This window comes from Saimiri boliviensis, chromosome 14, assembly GCF_048565385.1.
Source record: "Saimiri boliviensis isolate mSaiBol1 chromosome 14, mSaiBol1.pri, whole genome shotgun sequence".
In the NCBI taxonomy this organism is placed as follows: domain Eukaryota; kingdom Metazoa; phylum Chordata; class Mammalia; order Primates; family Cebidae; genus Saimiri; species Saimiri boliviensis.
In genome coordinates, this window is record NC_133462.1 from 47,604,948 (window position 1) to 47,623,552 (window position 18,605).

At 41.7% G+C, this 18,605-nt stretch overlaps 1 protein-coding gene across 37 annotated transcripts in view; it reads right to left on the bottom strand.

The window, feature by feature from the left end:
* Positions 1 to 18,605, bottom strand: part of NFASC (neurofascin) — a 204,946-nt gene that overhangs the window by 97,728 nt on the left and 88,613 nt on the right. For 36 of the 37 annotated variants that reach the window (XM_039465816.2, XM_039465815.2, XM_039465799.2 and 33 more), the window contains one exon: positions 6,001 to 6,109. In XM_039465816.2, coding sequence (XP_039321750.2) covers positions 6,001 to 6,109 — 109 coding nt within the window. Of the gene's footprint in view, positions 1 to 6,000; positions 6,110 to 10,310; positions 13,021 to 18,605 lie in introns of those variants that run through there. The other variant, XM_010348953.3, reaches the window with a different exon arrangement.

The window sequence follows — 18,605 nt, forward strand, 5'->3', positions numbered from 1 at the left end:
GTGTGTGTGTGTGTGTGTGTGTGTGTATGTGTGTGTGTGAAAAAAGAATTACATAAGGACGTGGAAGGCTTTGTTAGAAAAAACTGTGATACTTTGAGAAGGAAAATAGATAAATCTATACATGCAGTTTCAAATGCTTAAAGGAATTAAATGAACTAAGTTTACTAATGAAACCAAACAAGTGATTGCTAAAATCTATAAGATTTATTAGAAAAATTGTAAAAATTTGTTGATTGAAGTAAAAAGTTTTAGGAATAATTAGGTTTGGGGATTTGTACTCATTGAAGATTGGTTAATTAAAAAAAAAAAAAAAAACAAAAAAAAAAAAACCTAGGGCTAAGCTCTTGTATATCACCTCGAGCAAGTCACAAACTTTTTGGTCTCTATCACCACAGTAAATTATAAAATGCTGTACAAAAGGAAGGTGGCTCTAGAATGGCCAGAAACCTCTCCCTCCCTCTCGGAGCAGCTTTCCCAAAAGATATCTGTGCAACCCCACAACTCATCCTTATTTTAAACCCCAGCTTCTTTCTCCTGGGCCCTGCCAGGCTCCCTGCATGAGGTGTCTATTTGAAGTCTCAGACCATTGTCCATCTGAGGACCCAGCACCTGGACACATCTGCTCATGACATCACTCAAATCAAACTGCTTATTCTATCCTCGATTTGGGGGATTACAAGCCTAGTTTCAACAGACCATAGCCCTAAAGCCATTTGAAAACCATAACAGGTGATTGCTAAAATCTATAAGATTCTAACTATAAGGCTGAGCTCGAGCAGGGAAAAAAAAAAGGGCGAGACTATAGCCGAAGAAACTTGGGTTGGGGAAAAGAGACGACTTTCAATCCCTTAACCAGATTATGAGCTTCTTGGGGGGAAAGGAAGAGCCTTTTGCTGTTTCTTTGGCCCTTCACAGAAGCGAGTATTAGCTCAAAGCGGAATAGGGCTGGGGTTAATCAATAGTGGTGAATGACAAACTAGCTAGAAAGCCATGCAGACCAGGGGAAACGTATCAGACAAAGACGCAGACATTTGTCTCACAAGGAAGCGTGTTTAATCCAGCTGGCACATGCGACTTGCAGCTGCACACACCTGAGTTTCTATCCCACCTAGCCATTTATCTGCTAAGTGGTCTTCCACGGTTTATTCTCTCTCTCTGAGTCTGTTTTCTTGTCTTTAAAAGTGGGATAAATGCACGTATTTATTACAAGGTTGCTGTGACAATTCCTAAATGAATTAATGAGCTAGTGTACACGTATGGCATCTAATCCAAGGCCTCGCACATAGTTGGCATTCAAAAACTATTGGTCCTTTCTTCACCTGTAATCCCAGCACTTTGGGAGGCCGAGGCAGGTGGATCATGAGGTCAGGAGTTCAAGACCAGCCTGGTCAACACAATGAAACCCCTTCCCTACAAAAAATATAAAAATTAGCCAGGCATGGTAGTGGGCACCTATAGTCTCAGCACACGGGAGGTTCGGGCAGGAGAATCACTTGAACCTGGGAGGTGAAGGTTGCAATGACAGAGCGAAACGCCTCTCAAAAACCAAACCAAAACAAACAAAATAAATGATTGGTCCTTTCTCCTCCCCCGCCAAGTTACAGCTGGTATACTGCTCTGTGATAAGGCTTTGGAGACGACAGACCTTCAAGCCTACTTTGCTGATCTACAGCGTAGATGACACCTGTGCATACACCATGCCCTGGCTCTATAGCTAAGGAATGACTGTTTACTCTTAGAGCCAGCAGATGGTTATCTGCACAGGCATTGTTTACTGTAGACTAGAGAGAAAGGGAGGCTCCTATAAAATCCTAGGCCAGCCAAATCCCCTCTGAGTTTCCCTCTCTCCTGCCTTTGCCATGGTTTCTGGAAACAAAGCACTCCATACCTGCTTCTTCCACCCATGTCCCATGACCTCTGATGTCAAACCAAACAGCTGGAGTCAGCCCCAGAGAAGGAGCTGGGTCTTCTGAAGTGACATCCATTCGGCCGCCAATATTGGTTTAGCTGCTGATATTCCAAGGATAGCACATCCCCGGCTGCATTTTTAAAATTCTTGTCTGATGTGATAGGCAGGAGCATAGGGAGGAAAGAACGAAGACAGCAGGAGGGAGCAGCACCTGTTCCTTCCCGCCCTCCCTGAAGCCTTCTGCATTTACATCCCATACAGACATCAGTCTGGATCCAACTGCTATCCTGGCAGGCTTCTACAGGCTGGAGGAGATGTGAAAATACAGGAGGTGTGGGGGAAGGGAGGTGGGAGCAAGAAGAGGGAGGCAGCAGACAGAACGAGGATTTTCCTGGGTTATAAGATGCACCATTTGTCTAGAGGTCTGGTTGCAAAGCGCTGGCGTCTACAAGTGTTTACACCAAAGACTCTCAGCTCCAGTGGTGTGCGGGAAACCTTGGTGTCTTATGCCCTGGAAGGGCCTCCCTTTGCTAGAGTATATTGTCCTCTTATTAGAAACTCACGATGTCATGCTGTTTCAAACCTCACAGCCCAGCCTCTGGTGGAAAGGTGGGCTTAGCGAGGCAGCAGGAAAGGTTGAGAGGGGTCTAGAAAATGATTGCATCCCTGCAGCAGAAAGGAGGTAAATGACATGAGCTATTAGGGGCAGTAGCTTTCACCGTTGACACCCCTGTCCCTCACAACTACCCTATAGTTCTCGGCACCTGGGGAAAACGGGGCTAGGCAGCGGGGCTGCCTCAGGCGCCTGGAATTGGTTTGGGGGCAGCAGGTGGGGAAGACAGTTCCTAGTGAAGCTCCACGGCCCCACCCTCAGCGATCCACAGCTGTGTGTCCTGGGCCCATGCTGTCCGAGGGGGCCTGTGCCAATGTTTCCGGAGAGAGGAGGCCCAGCTTCTCTCTGACAGGCAGAGGGACTCAGGAGTGTGAGTGCAATTAACCAAATAGATCCGTTTGGGAAATTGAAGGCCTGGGGAAGCTGAGTGGCTTCTCTGCTTTGCATCAGAAGGCCAGTGTCTGCTTCCTGTGATGGGAGCTGACAAGGAGCAGAAGTACTAGGGGTGTCAGGAGGGAAGGGAAGAGATGAAGCCTGAGTGGGGAGGGTGCTGCATGCTGGGGTGGGAGGAGGAGGGAGGGGCGGCGCAGGAGCCGCCATGCCTGGGGCAGCTCCAGATGGCAGTGGCTTCCAACAAAGGGAGAAGAGGCAGAGAAACGGAGGGCTTCCTCCTCAGGCGGTTTCAGAGCTCACACCTGGAGCCCCAGGGGACACTTGCTCCGAAACAACTAGGCGGTATTTCCAGTGAATCTTGGAATGAGCCACCCTAAATACACAGGGAAGCCCCAAACCCAAATGGTTGCCACACAGGTGCCAGAGTTGGACTACAGGATTCGAATAGAGGCTCTTTCTTAGATGGGGGAAGTTCCTTAACCTCTGTGTACTTTTATTCTCTGTCATCAGTCAAAGCCGGGTAACAATGGGCCCTACCTCGTGGGGCTGCTGTGGGAGGACAGAGCGCAGGGCACAGTGCCTGGTGCCCAGGGATTGCTGAGGTGCTGATCATTATAATGATGACTATTTTTTTTTTTTTGAGACAGAGTTTCGCTCTTGTTACCCAGGCTGGAGTGCAATGGCGCGATCTCGGCTCACTGCAACCTCCGCCTCCTGGGTTCAGGCAATTCTGCCTCAGCCTCCTGAGTAGCTGGGATTACAGGCACGTGCCACCATGCCCAGCTAATTTTTTGTATTTTTAGAAGAGACGGGGTTTCACCATGTTGACCAGGATGGTCTCGATCTCTTGACCTCCTGGTCCACCCGCCTCGGCCTCCCAAAGTGCTGGGATTACAGGCTTGAGCCACTGTGCCCGGCTATAATGATGACTATTATCATCATCTAAAGAAACCTGGGTCAGCTTCCCTTGTTTCAGAACTTACTGTGCCCTAAACAACCATATGTCCTGCTGGCAAGCAGTCTCTGCAGGCTTTCTGATTTCCTTTTTAAGGTTCCTCTGTGTGTCTGAAAGTCCTTTGATAGGCGCTGCCCCTTCATGATTTGTGGGTGCTTCAGACTGAAGGAGGCACCCTCCAATGATGTCATAGCAAGAAAAACAGTTTACGATTCAGGGCATCCAAGTGTAGCCGGGGCTCTTTCACTAATTAGTTTTGTGACGTCTTGGGGGAAATAACTTCTCAGAGAGCCTTAGTTTATTCATCAGTCAAATGGGGATGATGACAGCAGCCTTGCTCATATCACTGAATTGTGTTGACAGTCAAATGATACAATTAATGTAAACGGATACACGATTAAAAGGATTCAGCTCAGAACTGATAGTCGATTTTGCTGGTTAATTTGCAGCGTCCAGAAGTATAAGCCAGAATGAATTTATCCTGGTCAGGCAGGAGGTGGCAGGGCACGACTCCATGGCAGTCATATCTGTCGTCGGCCAGTGAGGCTGCCGTCATTAGAGAAGGCAGCCCCTGGGGTTCCTTAGGTGGGGATCTGGTCAGGCTACCCAGAGTGAATGTGCAAGAGGGACAGGGATAGAGAGTGGGGAGAGTGCATGGGAAAGTGTCAAGAGTGGGGACCTGGTGACGCAGAGCTGCCCTAACTCCCCGATTCTGTCCCCGTCCAGTTTCATATATACTTCGGACCCATTTAAATATACTGGTACATCGCTTTTGCAATCACACTCCTCCACATGCAGTACAAGAATGGCATGCCCCCAGCCCCCTGCCGCCCCCAACAAAGCACACACTATTGTCAGTATGTTCAAGTTCAAGTTCAACGTTAGTAACAACAATAGGGTGAAAATACCCTAAGGTCAGATGGATTTCCCAGGAGGTTTCTGAAACCTGACACTGTTCTGAGATACATGGTAGCCCTGAAAGGGCCCACACAAGAAACTGCCTTGATAAAACAAGTCTATCTGAACTGCTACTGATAGGAGAGATCATAATAACCCTCAGTTATTAAACGCCTGCTATGTGCCAGGCACCATGCAGGGCTCTTTATCTGTTTATATATTTACCCTTTAACCTTTACCACAAGGTGTTGGTTATTATCCCCGTTGTATAAACTAGAAAACTGAGGCCTAGAGAGGTTCAGCGCTCTCAAGGTCACAAAGCCAGTGGACCTGGAATTCCAGCAGATGTGACTGGATCCCAAATCCACGTCATCAGCACTCTCAGCTTCCACTTTTCAACCCTCTGCATGCCCCACACCCCCCCTCCCCCAGCCCCAGTGCTTTCTGGGAGGACAAAAGACACCAAGAGAGGGCCGTGGAGTGAGAAAGACACACTTCGATGAGGCAGAGATGCCCAAAAAGAACAAGGCGACCTGGCCCTGCTCAGGCCTCCAGGTCAGACCCTCCCAGCCCAGCAGCCTCGGTCAGTCTGTCACTATTGCCCTTACTGCTCTGTCAAAAGTGCAGCCCTCAGTTGTCACTTGTCCTCGCCTGCCACCGGGGCCTGAGAGTAAAACAGGAGTTGCTGGGAGTGGCAGCAAAATCTAACCTGGAATGGAACAAGGCAGACCCTGGGCACAGGGCATGGCTCAGTGCTGCGGATCTCAGCTGCTTACTGAGCTTGGACAACTAACTGCCTATCTTCGGGTCCCCGTGCCCCGTCCCAGGGCAGGGATTCTCAGACTATCCCTTGTATGCCAGGGCTGTCAGTTAGGAGCTCCCAGGTTGTGGAGACTCCAGACTAAGTAGGATGTGTGTCACAAAGCTGTCACCCGATTTTTCAATTAGGTGGACACTGGGACAATGCCTGCGTTAATGTTGGCTGACTGTCCCTGCCAGGGAAGAAGGCTCAAATGCTACCCTCAGCAGCCTCCTTGCAGGGAGAACCTTGGGATGCAGTTTTGCGGCAACTCAGGGCTTCTGTCTCTGGGGAGAAGAAAGGAGATGCCTCTCAGAAGATTCCTGCAGCCAGGCAAACAGGCTTCCCTTCTCAAAGAGAAGGCGCAGGAGGCAGGAATGTCCCCCCACCCTCACCCCTCCAGTGACACATGCCCAGGCCCAAGTCCTGCTTACCTTCTTTGCTGCATTCAGCCTCCTCCTTTCAACACCAGAGGAGGCTCTGTTCCAGGCTGCAGAAGGAAGGAAAACTCCAGTGTCCCAAATTGCACATAAGTCAATCAACCTGTCTCAAGCAAGCACAAAGGAAAACCCCAGGGTTACTCTAAGAAAGCAAAAAAAAAAAAAAAAAAAAAAAAAGGCTTTGTGGTTTGCAGCTTGCTCATTCACTGGGGAAATTACATCTCTGTCTACATCCATTTGTAAAGTTTTGCATAGCGTAACAGCATCTTTGTTCAAAGAAGGTCAAAGCACTCTGCAAAACAAAACAAAACAAAAAAGAGAAAACAGGACAGATACTGCAAGGGTGATTGTCTCTCTTATCTGTAATAATTTTAGTGCCCTGACACCATAGTCTAATTGCTGATTCCTCGACGAATCTCTCTTACACCAGGGGAGAACTTACCCATAATCATCTCCTTAATTTTTTAGTTTCCTTGGAGAACGACTATGTTTTTCTTCTCTGTCTACTGATAAGCAAAGCAAGTTTACTGTAAATAAATCCATAACACATTGAAAGGGGATCCAATTTCAGGGTCAGGAGATGCAAATTTTAAATCCTGATTATGTCATTTAGAGTAGGACACTTCCCTACATGTGACTCAATTTCTGAATCTGTAACATGGGGAGAAGACATGACAGAGTGGGTCAGACCATTAGTTAGCAGGGTTCAAGTCCAGTTCTTTTGAACAACATATAACCTTTCTTGGCAGAGATAACGTATTCCATTTTGTCATTTGTTACAATATTAAAATGTGTCTGCAGGAGGCTGGGCATGTTGGCTCATGCCTGTAATCCCAGCACTTTGGGAAGACGAGGAGGGCAGATCAATTAAGGTCAGGAGTTCGAGACCAGCATGGCCAACATGGAGAAACTCTGTCTCTACTAAAAATACAAAAATTAGCTGGTTGTGGTGGTGCCCACCTGTAGTCCCAGCAATTCAGAAGACTGAGGCAGGAGAATGGCTTGAAACTGGGAGGCAGAGGTTGCAGTGAGTTGAGATCGTGCCACTGCACTCCAGCCTGGGCAACAGAGTGAGACTCCATCTCCTCTCCTCCAAAAAAAGGTATCTGCAGAAAATGGTATAGTTCACCCTTGTAGAGGGGAATGTGACAATAGCTGTCTAAATAAGTATGCATTTACCCTTTGGCCCAACAATCCCAATTCCAGGAATCTATTCAAAATATACCCTATATGCCTACAATACCCAAGGTTCTTGTTAAGTGAAAAACACATGACAGAAAAGAATGTTTAATATGCTACCACTTATTTAGGAAACAGAGGAGGAATGGAAAAATATAGATGCATTTGCTTACATATTTTAAAAAGACAATAAAATGATAAAGCATAAAATATATTTTAAAAGACCTACAGGGGCCGGGGGCCGTGGCTCACACCTGTAATATCAGCACTTTGGGAGGCTGAGGCGGGTGGATCACGAGGTCAAGAGATCAAGACCATCCTGGTCAACATGGTGAAACCCTGTCTCTACTAAAAATACAAAAGTTAGCTGGGCATGGTGGCATGCGGCTGTAGTCCCAACTACTCGGGAGGCTGAGGCAGGAGAATTGCTTGAACCCCAGGAACTGGAGGTTGCAGTGAGCTGAGATCACGCCATGGCACTCCAGCCTGGGTAACAAGAGTGAAACTCCGTCTCAAAAAAAAAAAAAAAAAGAAAAAGTTTCAAAGAGGCTGGGCATGGTGGCTCATACCTGTAATCCCAGCACTTTGGGAGGCCGAGGTTGGTGGATCACTTGACATCAGGAGTTTGAGACCAGCCTGACCAACATGGTGAAACCCTGTCTCTACTAAACTTTACAAAAATTAGCTGGATGTTATGGAGGGTACCTGTAATCCCATCTGCTCAGGAGGCTAAGGTATGAGAATCTCCTGAACCTGGGAGGTGGAGGTTGCAGTGAGCTGGGATTGTGCCACTGTACTTCAGCCTGGGTGACAGAGCAAGACCCTATCTCAAAAAAAAAAAAAAAAAAAAAAAAGTTTCAAAGAATTACATAAAGATGAAAATAAAATGAAAGAAATGAACCTTTGAGTTCAGTTGGTTGGCATACTACACATAGGATTAAAACAATAGTAATTTGACTGTGTATCCTTATCAGGGTGTCCAATCTTTTGGCTTCCCTGGGCCACATTGGAAGAATAATTGTCTTGGGGCCACACACAGAATACGCTAACACTAAAAGGAGTTTAAACAATTGCAAAAAAGTCTCATAATGTTTTCAGAAAGTTTATAAATTTGTGTTGGGTCACATTCAAAGTCATCCCGGACTGCATGTGGCCTGTGGGTTGGACAAGCTTGCCTTAGATAGATATACCCTAAAGATAAAAAGAACTGCCCTGTGCCCCACAGGAAATTCTAAACTGTTTTAAATAATCGTATTAAATAATCATATTATTGATGGTACTATAATATTATTATATATCCATTGTGGAATAAATCAAATGAGTAATATGGTTGATTGGAAACAAGATTTGCTGGCTGAAAGGAGATAAAAATGTAAGATTGATGAGATTGGGTAAAAATTCTGTAGTCTTGATTGTGAACTGGGGGTATCAGTATGCCCTTCATGTTTTAGGTTACTCACACACATGTGTGCATGCACGTTTCCTAGCTCTGTTCACTGTAAGGCCTCGAAACAATGACCATCCTAGTAGGAATGAGCACCTCTACCAATCAGATTATGAATTCTAAATACCATTCCCTGAGAAGGAGTTGGGCCTCCTCAGAGAAATGACTGACTCCAAATTTGATGTGGCAAACATACAAGATAAGCCTAGAATATCCTGTCATGCCAAAAAAGCAAACCAAGTGTTAAAGACTACGAGAGTCATGTCAAAAGGACTCCGAAACCAAGCGGAATAAAGTTTCTGTGGTCAAGCTGAGTATCAGTATGGATAATAACAGCAATAGGGAGAAATATAACAAATGTGTTTAAGTCTATGAATTCCCAATAATATTTAAAAATAATCCTAAATGAGCCATTAGTCACATTTGAAGGATGTCAGGAAAATACCTCACTATTTAGAAAACTGTTTAACAAAAGAAAAGGGGGAGTGGGTGGGGACATAGCTGAAACAAGATTGGCCTTATATTGATAATTATTGACAAGGATGATGGAGACATAAGTTTCATTATATTATTCTCTCCTCTTCCATAAAGCATTTTCAAAGTAAAAAGTATTTTAAGTGATAGAACAGGTCAAGAAATAGGAAATCATTGGAATATTAATTCTTGAAACTCTTCTAAACCATAGACATTTAATCCTAACAGAAATCCAGTATGACATGATATAAATATTACTTTAGAGACAAGGTCTCGTTCCAACACCCAGGCTGGAGTGCAGCGGCAGGATCACAGCTCACTGCAGCCTTGACCTCTGGGACTCAAATGATCCTCCCACTTCAGCCTCCGAAGTAGCTGGGCCCACAAGTGTGTGTCACCACACTTGGCTAATTTTGTTTATTTTTTGTAGAGATGAGGTCTCACTATGTTGCCCAGGTTGGACTTGAACTCCTGAACTCAAGCAATCTTTCCACCTTGGCTTCCAAAGTGTTGGGATTAGAGGCATGCGTCACTGTGCCCAGCCTGATATAGGCATTATTAACCCCACTTACACCTGAGGAAATACGTGTAAAGAATTCATGTGATGCTGGGCATGGTGACTCATGCCTGTAATCTCAGCACCTTGGGAGGCTGAGACAGGTGGACTGCTTGAGCCCAGGAGTTTGAGACCAGTCTGGGCAACATGGCGAAACCTTGTCTCTACAAAATACCGGAAACCAAAAAACAAACAAAAAAAATCCATGTGAGTCAAACCCACATGTTCTTATCTCAAAGGCCCACTATTCCACAGTTGCCTCTCCAATACCCTCATTGGTATATCTGGGTTAATAAAACCTTTCTTTCCTATATGAGAGTTGTCAGGGGACTGCAATGAAATAACATAGAGGCAAGTACTTGGAAAACCGAATCTTCATACAAATATTTTACTGCCATTTGAAAATTAGAGATCCGATCTACTTATAGGATTGCTGTGGAGATCAAACGAAGGCAGCAATTTGAGGATAGATGGACAGACATATAGACAGACAGACAGACAGATAATCCTTAAAGATGAATGAAGTTGTAATTATCCCCAGTGATTTGATCATCAGTCATAGGACTTTAGGCTTCGTGAAAAGCGAAACTTAGAATCCAGGAAATAGGCTCTCCCTCTGACTCAGGCATAGGAATGTTTCAGGAAAGATACCTGATACTCCAGGGAGGAATAGGGACCAAGAAGCACATGATATCCTGCAGGCTGCAAGCAGAGCAGCTCTAGGTCACAGCAAGGCGGAGACCATGGTCAGTTTTCCAGGCACTTGGGTGCTGTCACTAGATCCTAGAAGGTCAGATCAAGCAGCCATGCTGCAGACATCTGCTGGGTTCCTCTGAAGGAGGTCTGAGCTGGAATCGAGGAGAGTAGGTATGGAAGACACTCACCAGCAACAAAAGCAGGATCCAGCATATGGGACTGATGACAGGGAGTGTCTGGGGTTGCTAACGAGCTCTATCACTTCTCTCTTTCAGCATTCATATCTTAATGTCTGTCCGGGGGTTCTTTACAGATCTTTCCTCAGCAAATGTTTATTCTCAGACTGTCCTTCCCTCTGCCATGAAATGTAAGTTGGTCTGGAGATCTCTTACACTTTTTCATCTTGGAATTCCATAATTCCATAAGGACACATTTCTAAAGAAGCACACAATCAAAATTCTCCTGACTCGTGGTTCATGTGCCTCCACCCCCGGAATATTTAGTCTGTGTTCAGGGCACAAAGATCATTCTGTCTCTGTCTCTCAGGATTCTTACTTAAACATTTAAAAAGTTATTTTACTTACTTTTTGAATAGCTAATCCCTTCACATGGTATGAAACCAGATGATACAAAAGTATAGACAGTATACTTTTGAGGTGAGTCTAGAACATCTTCCTTCCAACTCTGTCCCACAGTTTCCCAAACTCCACTCATCCCCTGTTCCTGGACAACCAGTTACTAGTTTCTTATGTACCCTTCCAGAGATAGTCTCTGCAGGCACACACACACATGCATGTGTTTTTTAAAATTCTAGCATACTATACATATTTTCCTTTCCTTTGCTTTTTGCCATTAACAACTATCTTAGATATATTTCTATATTAGTTCATATAAAACTGCCTTGTTATGTTAAAAACTCTGTGGTATTTCATTGTATAAACATATAATTATTTACTTAATCCTCTACTGATAGACATTTAGGTTGCTTGTAATCATTTCATATTAAAAATTGCTACAATATATATCTTTGGGTAAATGTGATTCTTATATTTGCAAGACTATTTTTCAAATAAATTCTTGGATGCAGAATTTCCAGGTCAAAGATAATGTGACCAAGTTGCTCTCTGTGAATGTAATGACAATTTATACTACCACCAGCAATGTATGAGAGTTCCTGTTTCTCATTCCTTCTCCAATATGTTGTGTTACTAATCTTTTCAATCTCTGACAATCTGACACATAGAAATTGGCATCTCTTTTGTGGTTCTCTTACTATAAGTAAGACTGGGTATTTTCATTTTCTTGTATTAGTCCATTCTCACACTGCCATAAAGAACTGCTCAAGACTGGGTAATTTATAAAGGAAAGAGGTTTAATTAACTCACAGTCCAACATGGCTGGGGAGGCCTCAGAAACTTACAATCATGGTAGAAAGAGAAGCAAACATGTCCTTCCTCACATGGTGGCAGAGGAGACAAGAATGAGAGCCGAGTGAAGGGGGAAGCCCCTTATAAAGCCATCGGATCTAGTGAGAACTTACCATCTTGAGAACAGCATAGGGGAAACTGCCCCCATGATTCAATTACCTCCCACCAGGTCCCTCCCACCACATGTGGGGATTATGGGAACTACAATTCAAGATGAGATTTGGGTGGAGATACTGCCAAACCATATCAATTTCAATATTCTATTAGTTGCCCATTTCTCTTCTGAGCAGTTGGTTGATTCTCATCATTTTGAAGGAACTCTTATTACGAGACTTCTTGTCTATAAGAGGGGCTGCAAATTGTCCACATCATTATTTTTATCCTGACTTTATTTGTGGTGGTTTTGCCATGCATGAAATTTTTTTCATAGTTGATTGGATTTTTTCTATTTCACTATGTTTTGTGTCATATTTAGGCCTTCTTTTTTCAAGATTATTTTTATGTTTCTATGTTTTTAATATTTCTATGGTTTAATTTCTTTCTTCTTCTTCTTCTTCTTTCTTTTTTTATTTTTTTTTTAGACAGGGTCTCGCTCTTTCACCCAGGCTGGAGTGCAGTGGCATGATCATGACTCACTGCAGCCTTGACCTCCCAGGCTCAAGTGATCCTCCCACCTCAGCTTCCCAAGTAGCTGGAACCACAAGCACTGGGCCCACAGCTGCATACCTGGCTAATTTTTAAATTTTTTGTAGTGACAGGGTGTCACCATGTTGCCCAGCCTGGTAATTTCTTTGTGCTTCAATCTTAATCCATCTGAAACTCACTTTGAAATCATGTGAAGAAGGGATCTAGCTATATACTATAAGATGGTGATGATCCCAACTCATTTATTAAAAAATGTACCTTTTATGCTATGGTTTGAAATGTCATCTTCAATCATACACTGTACTAAATTCTCCTCTGTGTTTGGATCTATTTCTGGACTTTATCTTCTACTCATCTGTTTATCCCTTCATGTGCTGGTATCATACCACTTTAATTACTATAGTTTTATAATCAAATTTATATTCCTTAAAAACTTTTTTCTGTTTACTCTTGCTTGTCAAATTTTTCATAGATTCCTCTAGAATCAGATTTTTTCATTCCTAAAGAAAATCAAGTAATATTTTTATTGGAATCATATTAAAATTACAAATTAACTTAGAAATGACATGATGTTGACTCTAAGAATGTGAAATGAATTTTAATTTATTCAAATTTTCTTTGGAATTCTTCAATTTCATTTAAAAATTTTATTGTACAAATTATGAACTTTTTGTTATATTTATTACTATGCATTTGATCATTCATTAAGCTATTTTAAATAATTGTTGCATACTAATTTGAATCCTACCACATTGAAAGTTATTTTTCTATTTTTAAATTAAAAAAAATTTTTTTTGAGATAGGGTCTTGCTCTGTCATTCAGGCTGGAATGCAGTGGCATGATCACAGCTTATTGCAGCCTCAACCTCCTGGGCTCAAGTGACCCTTCCATCTCAGCTTCCCAAGTAGGTGGGATTATAGGCATGTGCTACAATGCTCAGCTAATTTTTGAATTATTGTTTTGTAGAGGCAAGGTCTTTAGATTATGTTGCCGAGGCTGGTCTCAAACTCCTGGGCTCAGTGATCTCCCCTGCCTCAGACTCTTAAAGTGTTGGGATTATATGCATGAGCCATTGAGCCTAGACCACAATTTTTTTTTTATTTAAATTTAAATTTTTAGAGATGGAGCCTTGCTCTGTCACCCAGGTGGGAGTGCAGTGGCATGAACATAGCTCACTGCTGCATTGAACTCCAGGGCTCAGAAAATTCTCCTGCCTTGGCCTCCTGAGCAGCTGGGACTACAGGTGCATGCTACCACATCAACTAATTTATTCTTATTTATAGTTTTAGATATGGGGGTCTTGCCATGTTGTCCAGGCTGGTCTTGAACTTTTGGCCTCAGGTAATCCTCCTGTCTCAGCCTCCTGAGTAGCTGGGATTATAGGCATGAGCCACTGTGCCTGGCTTGAATGTGATTTCTAAATAATCCATAATTCAAAGAGAAAGTTTCAATTGAAATGAAAAAGTACACTGAACTGAATGAAGATGAAAATACAACATATCAAAATCTGAGGGGCACAGTTAAAGCACTGCTCAGAGGGAAGTTTATAGCACTAAATCCACACATTAGAAAACAGGAAACACCTCAAATCAGTCCTCTAAGGTCCCACCTCTAAAAACTAGTAAAACAAGAGTCAACTTCCCACCCTAAAATCTAAAAGCAAGCAGAAGGAAGGACATAATAAAGAGCAGAAATCAATAAAATAGAGAACAAACACAATAGAGAAAAATCAATGAAACAACAAACTGCTTCTTTGAAAAGACCAGTTCAATTGACAATCCTTTAGCAAAACTGAAAAATAAAAAAAATAGGAATGACACAATTATCAATCTCAAGAATGAAAGACAGATGCCACTACAGACCCTGCAGACAAAAGGGCTCTGAGAAACTACCAGGAAAACTCTACACACATAACGTTAACACTTAGGTGAAATGGGCCCTGTGCAGTGGCTCATGCCTGTAATCCCAGCACTTTGGGCGGCTGAGGCAGGCGGATCACCTGAGGTCAAAAGTTCAAGAACAGCCTGACCAACATGGAGAAACCCCGTCTCTACTAAAAATACAAAAATTAGCCGGGTGTGGTGGTGCATGCCTGTAATCCCAGCTACTTGGGAGGCTGAGGCAGGAGAATCACTTGAACCCGGAGACAGAGGTTGCAGTGAGCCGAGATCCCACCATTGCTCTCCAGCCTGGGTGACAAGAGCGAAACGCCATCTCAAAAAACAAATAAGCAAGCAAGCAAACAAAAAAGGTAAAATGAACCAAGTTCTCAAAAAACAAAAACTACTGTACTTCCCAATATGTGATAGATAATCTGAATTCCTTTATCATTAAGAAAACTGAATTAATAATTTAAAAATTTTCAAAAAAGGAAACTTTCAGGCCAGATGGTTTCTTTAGACAATTCCTCCAAACTATTAAAGAAGAATTAACACAAACTTTATAAAATCTCTTTTACAGAAGAGAAGAAACACTTCCTAATTAATTTTATGAAGGTAGTATTATTCTTATACCAAAACCAGACATAGGTAGTCCAAAATTTTAAAAAGAAGATGAAACAAAAGAAAAGGAAAATTATAAATCAATAAATCTCTCACAAATACAGACATAAAGATCCTTGATAGACCAGGTGAGGTGATAAGGCACAAGGATTGCTTTAGGCCAGGAGTTCAAGACCAGCCTGGGCCACATTTCAACACCTCCATTTCTTTAGTAAAATGTTAAAATGTTAACATTCATTTAAAAAAAATCCTTAACAAAACATAAGCAAACAGAATTCAACAATAAATACAAAGAATTATACACCATAGCCAAATGGGGTTCATTCCAGGGATGCAAGGCTGGTTCCACATTCTAAAATCCATCAGTATAATCTACCATATGAACAGGCTAATTAAGAAAAATCATATGATCATGTCAATCAATGCAGAGAAAGCATCTGACAAAATGAAACACTCATTCATGATTTTTTTTGAAACTCAGAAAAAGAGGAATTGAGAGAAATTTCTTCAGTGTGATAAAAAAAAATTACAGAAAATACACAGATAATGTTATACTTGATGGGGAAAGACCAAATGCTTTCTTTCTAAAATTAACAACAAGGCAAAGATATCTGCTTTCACCACACTTATTTAACACAGTGCTGAAAGTTCTAGCCAATAGAGTAAAGCAAAAAAAAAAAAAAAAAAAAAAAAAAAAGGAAATAAAATGCATATAGGCCAGAAAGGAAGAAATAAAACTGTTCTTATTTGCAGATAATATGATGGTCTACATAGAACATCTCAAGAACTGATTTTAAAAAATCTCTTGGAACTAATACATGAGGCCACGCAAAGTGGCTCACACCTGTAATCCCAGCACTTTGTGAGGCTGGAGGTGGGAGGATAGTTTGAGGTCAGGTGTTCAAAACCAGCCTGGACAACATAGTAAGTCCTTCTCTCTACAAAAAAAAAAAAAATGTTAAAAGATTTTAAGGTAGCTAGAACTGGTGGAAGGATCCCTTGAGCCCAGGAGTTCAAGGCCGCAGTGAGCTAAGAAGTTGTCAAAGAAGGTGCCAGTTCGTTCCTGCCTGGGCAACAGAGCAAGCTCTTGCTTCTTAAATTAAAAAATAAATAAATAAACTTAATAAATGAATACATCAAAGTTGCAGGATACAAAACAAACATAAAAATTAATCAACTATATATACACATAATAAACATAAGAAAACAAAAATTCAAAATACGATAATCACAATCTACAAAAATACTTAGCCATAGAATGAACAAAACATGTATAAGACATGTATGCTAAAATGACACAAAACTGATTAAAGAAATCAAATATCCACGTAAATGAAGAGGCCTACTCTGTTCATAAACTGGAAGACTCCACAGAGTACAGATGCAAACTATCTCCAAATTGATATACTGGTTTAATGCAATCCTTGTCAAAATCCCAACAAAATTTTTAATAGCTGGACAAGATTCTTTTAAAATTTATATGGAAATAAAAAGGAACAAGAATAGCTAAAACAAATTTGACAAAGAACAAAAACATAGGAGCATCAGTTTACCCAATTCAAAGACATTATATAGCTATGGTAGCCAAATCTACATGGTATTGGTGAAAAAACCCCAAAACAGACCCAGACATATACTCACTCAACTGAGTTTTAATAAAGATGCAAAAGCAATCTTTTCAACAAATGGTGAACAAATAAATAGTCTTTTCAACAAAGGATGCTGAAATAATTGGATATCCTTAGGCAAAAAAAGAAAGAAAAAAGAAATTTAACCTAAGTCTTTATACAGACAAACTCAAACTGGATGGCTGACTTAAACATAAATGTCAAACTAAAAACCTGTACAATAAAAATAGAAGAAAACTGTTGCAACCTGGAACTAGGCAAACAATTCTTGGATTTGAAACCAAAATATAGTTCATAAAAGGAAAAAATTATGGATAAACTGAACTTCACCAAAATTAAGCTTTTATCTGTGAAAGAAGATGACGAGTGGGAGAAACCACACAGATGACAAAGAACTAGTTCTAGAATATGGGAGGAACTCTCCAGATTCAGCAGTAAAGTCACAAATAATCCAACTAGAACATGGGCACAAGACACGAACATACATTTCATCAGAGTAGATATACAGACAGCGAATAAGCACATGAAAAGGAGTTCAACACCATCAGCCCTTAGGGGAATGCAAATTAAAACCACAATGAGAAAAAAAACATAGTGAGACATTACTGCACACCTATTAGGATGACTGAATGAAAAAACAAATAGTGTCAACGCCAAAGGCTGGTGCAGATGTGGAGAAATGAGATCACCCATATGTTGCTGGTAGGAATGTAAAATGGTACAGCCAGTCTAGTATACGGTTTGGCAGTTTCTTAAATAATTAAACATGTAACTATCATACGACCCAGCAAATATACATGTTGGCATTCATCCCAGAAAAATGAAGACTATGTTCACACAAGAACCTGTACATAAATATTTATAACAGCTTTATTCGTCATAGCCAAAAACTAGAAACAATCCAGGTGTCCCTCAATGAGTGAATGCTTAAACAAACTGTGGTAGGCCCACACCATGGAATACTACTTGGCAATAAGAAGGAATGGACTATTGAGACTATTGATACTATTGACATATGAAGTTAACTTAGGTGAATCCCCAGAGAATTATGCTGAATGAAAAAGGCCAATCTCAAAAAGTCACATACTGTGTGATTCCATTTATGGAGCAGAAATGATAACATTATAGATAACAGATTAATGGTTGCCGGGGGTTAAGGAAGGGGGAGGTGGTGGTAGGAAATGGGTGTGTCATAAAAGGGCAACATGAGGTGCTGTGGTCATAAACGGACAACATAAAAGATCATCATCCTTCTGGTGATCTTGACAGTATAATGTCAATTTCCTGGTTGTGATATTGTCCTACAGTTTTGCCATTGGGTGAGTCTGGGCAAAGTATAGTGTTACCATTGGGGGAATCTGAGCCCAGTATAGTGTTACCTGCTACAACTGCATGTGAATCTATAATAGTCTCAAAATAAAAAGTTTAATTAAAAATAGTTTTCAGGCCGGGCGCGGTGGCTCAAGCCTGTAATCCCAGCACTTGGGGAGGCCAAGGCGGGTGGATCACAAGGTCAAGAGATCGAGACCATCCTGGTCAACATGGTGAAACCCTGTCTCTACTAAAAATACAAAAAATTAGCTGGGTGTGGTGGCACGTGCCTGTAATCCCAGCTACTCAGGAGGCTGAGACAGGAGAATTGCCTGAACCCAGGAGGCGGAGGTTGCGGTGAGCCGAGATCGCGCCATTGCACTCCAGCCTGGGTAACAAGAGCGAAACTCTGTCTCAAAAAAAAAAAAAAAATAGTTTTCAGTTGATTCTTTTTGTATTTATGTAAATAATTATATAATCTGTAGATAATTATAACATATCTTCCTTTCCAATTTTTATACCTTATATTTTTCTCTTGACAGAATCAATTTAATGTTAGTGAAAGCAAAAACAAATTAGGGGAAAAATCTATCACCATATAAAGTAATACAAACTGGATGAAAATATTATAAAAAGATATTCTCAGGTTGGGCATGGTGGTTCACATCTGTAATTCCAGCACTTTGGGAAACCAAAGTGAGCAGATTGCTTGAGCCTAGGAGTTTGAGACCAGCCTG